Source organism: Dermacentor andersoni, chromosome 3 (genome assembly GCF_023375885.2).
Source record: "Dermacentor andersoni chromosome 3, qqDerAnde1_hic_scaffold, whole genome shotgun sequence".
NCBI classification, from domain to species: Eukaryota; Metazoa; Arthropoda; class Arachnida; order Ixodida; family Ixodidae; genus Dermacentor; species Dermacentor andersoni.
This window is the reverse complement of record NC_092816.1, coordinates 52873317-52880745: the sequence shown is the minus strand read 5'-3', so window position 1 is coordinate 52880745 and position 7429 is coordinate 52873317. Positions and strand designations below refer to the sequence as shown.

The window sequence follows — 7429 nt, the reverse complement described above, 5'->3', positions numbered from 1 at the left end:
GCAGAGAAAAGAAATAAGGTCCCCCTGTCCTCAATACACACCCAAGATTTCATATTCGTTAAGAGTTTAGTTTGCTATAAAGAAAATAGCTTCAATGGCCCTTATATTACATTTTATTGAAAAAAAGAAAATTAAGGAAACCCATAACAATGTCTTAGTAGCCGCACACTCAACACAACATTCAAACGCAAAAACAAAAAAGTGACAACAGAAAGAAAAAGGGGGGGGGGATGGGGGAAAGTCCCACTGTCTTCGATAACCATTCACACTTTGCAACTTTTAAGCCTGGAGAAGCTTCCAGACTTGCTCTTCTTCGCTTGTGCATATCACTCGTTTGGAGCAAGGACGCACAGGATGACTCTTGTGTAATGAGACAATGGTGTACAATAACCTAGTGCAACGCGCGGATGAGGTGATGTTGTGGGGCCAGCCACCCGAATTTCACTCGGCCTTGCTCTTGGGCGTATCTTTGTGGTGGAGGAACACGCAGCTCAGCAGGAACACTCCAACCATCATGGAGAAGGCGCTCAGGTAGTATGGGTAAGCGGACGGGATGAAGCGCTCGTACTGCGTGTGCTGGAGCGGTCGCACGGAAACCTGAAACGAAAGAATGGTTGGGCGTTTGCGGCCGTGTTTGCAAGTTTCGCAAACGAGCTTTGTCTTAGACCTCACCGAGTCCAAGACTGTGTTGCCTCTAGGCTAAAACTGACGATGCACTTCAAGAACAATCCTTCGTAATCCTACAAAAAAGAGTCATTGCTTTGGAAGCACGCCTCTATTTTAGTGCATGCCTTTCAGTAGACGTTGAACATTTCTCTAGCAAAATCTCGGCAAATAAAGTTGCTTGACAACTATCGGTGAATCAAAGTTATACATCTGGTTGAGGGACGGTACTTTGTCGGCTTTCAATTGGACACGGAGTGCTCAGTGCAGAATGCAAGGTCTTAGTTGCGTAAATGGTTGAAATTCAACATAACAAAGTGAAATGCCAATTTTACCAACTTACTTTGAGGTTTAACTGTACTACTAACACTAATAAGACATGCTGTGTAACTAACTTTCTGTTTGGCTAGATTGCCCAGTATCTACACAGTAAGGTCCAAGTCTTGCTGTCCTTGCCAATGACTTTTGCCAATGCTATGATGACAGCACGATTCATGCACACGAACTGGCCTTGGATACAACTGTATGGAAGACATATGTACAAATGTGATCTGACCTTGAACAAAATTGCACAATCAATACTTAACATGACACACAAGCCAGCGATAGGTCACATTACTGAAGGTCACACGACAGAAGAACAAAAAGATGTTGCGCAAAGAATGTCTTACCTGAGTAGATGTGTACAGATGTGTGTAGCCGATGCGGTTGTAGTCTACCTTAAACTGGTAGACACCATAGACGTCAGGCACCTTGAACTGGGCCTTGTATTTCTGGCCTAGGAGGCAGAAAGAGAGAATGCTGCTACTTGGGGGGTGCTAATGCATTAAACAATTACGTGACAGTAAACACACATACACAAACAACACAGTGCAAAGGAGAAATTTAAAAGAGGGAAAGATGTAGCTTACTCAATAATACATTGGGCACAATAGGAGTCAAGTGGTGTAAGGGCAAGTGGAAGAAACAGGACAGTGCCTTTAAGACATTGGTTTCATGTCTGTTGTGTTAACTCATGTCCATGACCTTATAGACCTCAGTCATGTTGATTTAGGTTAGGGCTGCTTTAGGTAGGTTAGGTCTGAGTGAGGTGAGAATTAGTTAAGACTGCGAAGTTGGGCTAGTTGATCTAGGATCAGGTTGGACTCAAGGTCGTTAGGTTTGAACCCAATTACATATGCAGCAAAGAAACTCGATGATCTACCTTTGGTCAAGCCACTACACGAGCATCAATGGGGAACATCTTAGCAACCTACTGTTTGTAGATGACACTGTTCTGTCTAGCAACGCTGGAGATGACTTGCAACAAATAATTCATTACCTCAGCCGACAAAATGAGAGGACATGGTTGAAGATTAATATGCAGAAGGGGCTGATGTTCAATAGTCTGGCAAGAGAACGAGAATTCACGATTCACAGTCAGCCCCTAGAATCTGTGCAAGAGTATGTTTACCTAGGCTAATTAGTTGCTGCGAGCACTGATCATGCGAAGTAAATTTACAGAAGAACAAAGATGGGTTGGAAGGCATACGGCAGGCATTAAAAAGTAATGACTGGCAGCTTACTGCTATCCTCAAAAGGAAAAGTGTGCAATTATTGCATCCTATCTGTACTAGCATATGGAGCAAAAACTGGGGAAAGAAGCTCAAGAAGAAGTTAAGGATCGTGCAATGAGTGATAGAACGAAAAGCTACAGGCATGACGTTCAGCAGTGTGGATTAGAGATCAAATGGGGGTAACAAATATCCTTGCTGACATTAAGAGGAATAAATGGAGCTGGGCGGGGCCTGTGAGGAGTAGCGCAAATAACCAGTAGTTTATCAGACCTACAGAACGGCACCAAGACAAGGAAAGTGTAGTTGGGGATGGCAGAGAACTAGTTAGGTGGTCTGGTTAAATTAGGAAATTTGCAGGCATAAGATCAAAGCGTATTGGCTGGCACAAGCCCGGGGTAACTGGAGCTCGCTGGGAGAGGCCTTCATTCTGTAGTGGATATTAAATAGGCTGATGATGGCCTGTGTAGCATTAGTTCATGTTAGTCTTAATAATACACTTTCAGCGGCATCTTAAAAGCGCTTGTGTGGTGTGTGTCATCTGTAACGGCCCACAGTGTGTTATCCCTAGCGGCCAGCACTCCTCACCCTTCTTCTGGAGCTTGGTTCGCACAAATGGATCGATGCGAACAAACTCGAGCTGCAGGTCACTGGCGTCAAACGGCACCCACTTGTCACCCTTCAGGATCTCGATCTCAATGCTGTACACCTGTTGTGAAAAAGTGCATTGTGTGGGATTAACAGAGTGGTGATTTGGGCGAATTGGAGCAGTTCAGTCATAATTGCGATCAGCGCATTATGCAAAACAAGCGACAGAAAAAAGGAAAACCAGAATGTAACGAGGACATAGTGCTCATTGCATTATTGTTTTGTGTAGTGCACTGATTACCATTATGATTTTGTTAGACGTCATACAAGGCTATAAGATATACCTATGATTGGTGCATTATGGCAACAGTGTGCCACTGCTAACATCTCAGAACAAAAAAACATGCAGCAAGCCATTAAATGAGCACTGAGTACATCTCATTTTTAATGCTGGCACCAGAACTTTATGTTGACCCAAAATGAGACATACAGGACACTTTGGAGCCAATTATCTGAAACTAATGCCAAAATAGTGGTGGCACCAAAATAATAATGATGACGACATGAGAAGCTCAAAATATGGTGCCCTGGTTAAAAACACAGATATTGTGTGACTGCAACATAAATGACAGTAAGTAATTAACCCAGTAATGCCCAAGCAGAGTTCCACGTCAAAGAAAATTTAAAAAATTGCTGACATTTATTTAAGAAGTGTTTTTTTTTCTTCGTTAGAACTTAATTACTGTACTAATTTTTAAATTAGAAACAGATTTTTTAAACTATACAAAGCTGAAACTTCATTCCAGCATATAAAAAACACAACTATGGGCTTCGCATTAGCGTAGCATGTATGGTAGATTACATTACGGGGTTAAGCTCGCTACCAAATCAAAAGGAAAAAAAAAAAAAGAAAAGCCAAAGCTGAGAACTCACAACATCATCCATGACGGTGTATGCCTCAGGTGCGCTCCTTTCTCCCTTCTTGTAGTGCTTGATGTTCTGTGCCCTGAGCACACCTTTCTCCTTGAAGACCCACTGCGACAGGGCTACAGCTAAGGCCTGGTTGCCAGACGTTGCATGCCTGCACAATTCAAAGTGCGATACGTCACCAATCAGTATCATTCGACATTTAGGTTGTAATTCTGCAGGCTCTTCACTGGATCTAGACCAAGCCAACTGTCCGTTAACACTATTCCTAGGCATGTTCAGCTGGAGTGAATGTGGTATCGGATCATTGTGGCAACATAGCTCTATCACAATTTAATCATTATGTGTGGAAGCATAGAGTTTCTCACTATAACACCTAGAGGGTAATCTGGCGCCACCGTCTATGGGAGTTTCTTAAGGGGGCACCGTGCCATCATGGGAATGACGGTATATGTGCCTGCGAGGCTCGTGTTGGCTGGTGTTGTAAGAGGCTTCGTCTAAAACGTGGATATGGCTACGCAAATAACGCGTTCTCAAAGTAAAATCTTCATAAAATGTTTCCATTCACGCATATTACATCTTTACTCACCCACGATGCATGACCAAGCGAAGAAAAGCAAGAACAGACGACCAACTGTTTCAAAGCGAGCGCAAACCTTGTTGCCTGTCCTCCAACTTTAGCGACCCGCTGATACTTTTTACGTAACATGTATGTACACACTATAACAAGTTCTCATAGTTAAACAAAACATGTTTTCGCGTAATAATAAAGCTAAAACAGCTTTTCACGTGCTGTTCTAGTAGAAAATGAATCATTGTGACAGACGGAACGGTACTTGCCAAGCGCGTCTTCAAGGTGTCCTGTCTCTACAAGAACGATGCCAATCCGAATCCACAATATACCGGCATTCCCATGCATACCACAGCGCAGCAGCGCCAGATTTCCCTCTAGGTAATGTAGTGAGAAACTCTGTGTGTGGAAGTGACAATGAAAGCTAGACAAATGAAAGCAAGGTACAAGCCACATGTCACAGGGGGGAGGAAAGCATTGCTAAGGGTGAGATTCCACTAATTTGCACAGATGTCCAACTGTTCCAATGATCCTGCACTCAGGATCGCCATGTTCAGAATGACATCGCTGATGGCTAAGCTGCAGAGAACCAAGAATAAACACAGTGTGCACGACTTGAACACAGCAACCGGAGATGAAACGAAGGAACATGCAACACTGCGGCGATGTGGCAGAGGCTGGAAGTGCAGCTTTGAAACATATCAAGGAATGCACGATAAGAGAGGAAATGAGGATGCAGTGTTGCTTGGTCTGTGCTTAAAGCCTGCACTTCCGAGAGAATCTCTTAATATGGTTTCCTCAGATCAACACTACCATACATAATGCCCCCTATTGCTAGGCATATACAACTAAACACAGTTGTTGTACACATCTAAAAAAAAAAAAAAAAAAAAAAAAAAAATTATGGGGTTTTACGTGCCAAAACCACTTTCTGATTATGAGGCACGCCGTAGTGGAGGACTCCGGAAATTTTGACCACCTGGGGTTCTTTAATGTGCACCTAAATCTAAGTACACGGGTGTTTTCGCATTTCGCCCCCATCGAAATGCGGCCGCCGCGGCCGGGATTCGATCCCGCGACCTCGTGCTCAGCAGCCTAACACCATAGCCACTGAGCAACCACGGCGGGTTTGTACACATCTGAGTGATCAGAAATGACACCGATGCACTACTTATCTTGAAGTCTTCTGGTGCAGGCTGCAACAAGGGCAAAACTCTTAGCAAGGAGATCCCGGTTGTCGACACAATAGCAAGATATGCAAGATTTTACGTATGATAATTCAACATGCACACCTCTTTTGGCTCCACACTAAAGTAGACCAAAAGCTGAACTATAAATTTTTTGAAGTTCCTCAATAGAGGACACATTGTTAACATACTTCTTAGAGCCCGGAGCAGCTTTCTGGACAGGGGACGAGAAGTATTTGTCGCTGAAGAAGTCCATGGACCCGGAGAACACCACACGGGCATTGTTCCTTGCTTGCAATGCAGAGATTAGTAGCGTGTTCTTGCCGACAGCATGAGGATACTGCAATGGCGACAACTCTGTTAATGACTGCACAGTGCTGTTAACTGCATAGCACAGGGCTGTGGAATGTGCCTACCTCAGTGATCTTGTTGTCTGGGTTACTGCTGTAGGCTGTTGACGACGCAGTCAACACCTCCAGAACAAGGGGGTTCTCCTGATCCGAGATGATGCTGCATAATGTAAATGTTTTAAGGTGTGAAAAAAGCTACCCAAAGTTGCAGAAGGAACTGTGTCACTTATATGGAACCGTTCATGCAGCTTTAACGCACCCTACACCCTTGAAGAGCAGAGGTGGAATGTTCTTGCTGCCGATGACTGTGGGTGCCTCCAGCAGGTTTTCGGGGTCCGCAACAATCGTTGTGTGCTGCAAACATTGCAGAAGATGTGCAGTGTGGTTTGTGAGCTCCACCCACACAAAACAGAGTTTTGCCTTACAGTTGAAAGTACTGCAAGGCCCAAATATTACATTTCTACGTTCATTGGCGTCTCCTCACGACGGGTTAATGATCTCTTATAGTCAAACTAGCTTCATCTAGCTTGCATATTAAACGTTAAACAGCAACGTAACGATTCAGCCGATACTTTGTTCAAGCAGTCTCGCAGATATAATTAACTGTGTCTGCAACGGGGATGAAACTAGAGCGACGTACTAACCTTGCCTTCATCAGACACGTCGTAGTTGAGGTGGTCAATCACGTAGCTTCCTTCCTCGTCGATTTCGAAGCCGCACTCGTTGGCCAGTTCACGGATGACGTCGCCTTGCGGGCACGGAAGAAGCGCGCAGGTCAGTACAACAGCGAAAGACTTACCAACAAGCACGGTCGAAAGCGACCTACCGACACTGGAACTGGCAGCCGCCAAAATGTTGCCCCCATCGTCAACGAACTCGGTGAGCGCTTGGACATTGATGGTGCCTCCAAATTCTGGGCACACAAAAAGCAAAAACGGTAAGGCCACCGAAGTACGCACGACCCACAAAGCATCTTCACCGCAGCACCGGCGTTTGCTTACCTTCGACCGACGGGGAGAAGAGGATCAAGTGCTTGTAGAGATATTCTCCATACTTCTTGAGAGATAAAGAAGGGTCGTCGGCGGACTTGAAGGTAAGCTTAAAACCGCGATCTGCGCCGAGAAAAAGATCGTTTTCAAGGAGGTTAACAAAGTCTTCTGCTTATATCGTGGGAGTTCACGTCGACAGGTCTCTCTCGCGAGCAGTTTTGTACACGGTGGCAACTCCTTACCTTGCAAGGATTTGAAGAATATCGAATGCGTCTCTTTTATGGCGAGGTTATCTAGAAGTACGAGCGTCTCCCCACCGCCCAGAACATGCGGTAATAACACAGAAAACGCGAACAAACAAGAAACTAAGTACACTTTCAGAGCCATGATGTTGTTGATGCCGGCAAGTAGCCACGGCAGCAGCACCACAGCACCCGCTTCCACGTGTAAAAGCGTGGCGAGGTGTTCATCCGCGTAAAAAAAGTTGCGTCGCAATATAATTTCCTTTATGAGTGCCTTTATCAGCAGCTTCCTGTCTTTTAAGCACTCGTGCTTAGCAGTTATCGTTTTTATTTTATTTAGGAGATGCTTTTGAAACTTC

General features: G+C 44.6%; 1 protein-coding gene across 1 annotated transcript; it reads right to left on the bottom strand.

Moving 5' to 3' along the window:
• Positions 1-95: 95 nt before the first annotated feature.
• Positions 96-7266, bottom strand: Ost48 (dolichyl-diphosphooligosaccharide--protein glycosyltransferase non-catalytic subunit Ost48). Its single transcript, XM_050195880.2, has 11 exons — positions 7071-7266; positions 6841-6951; positions 6666-6752; positions 6484-6587; positions 6099-6193; positions 5906-5999; positions 5681-5829; positions 3738-3885; positions 2805-2925; positions 1335-1441; positions 96-597 (listed from the first exon to the last, which is right to left on the bottom strand). The coding sequence occupies exons 1-11, from the start codon at positions 7213-7215 to the stop codon at positions 442-444; spliced, it is 1317 nt and encodes a 438-aa protein (XP_050051837.1). The 5' UTR covers positions 7216-7266; the 3' UTR covers positions 96-441.
• Positions 7267-7429: the final 163 nt, after the last annotated feature.

Excerpts from the sequence above, each read along its gene's own strand:
- Ost48 (XM_050195880.2), bottom strand. The coding sequence starts at position 7,215 with ATGGCTCTGAAAGTGTACTTAGTTTCTTGTTTGTTCGCGTTTTCTGTG. Across the intron at positions 6,588-6,665 it reads GGCTGCCAGTTCCAGTGTCG|GCGACGTCATCCGTGAACTG; the intron begins GTAGGTCGCTTT and ends CGTGCCCGCAAG. Across the intron at positions 5,830-5,905 it reads CAGACAACAAGATCACTGAG|TATCCTCATGCTGTCGGCAA; the intron begins GTAGGCACATTC and ends TCGCCATTGCAG.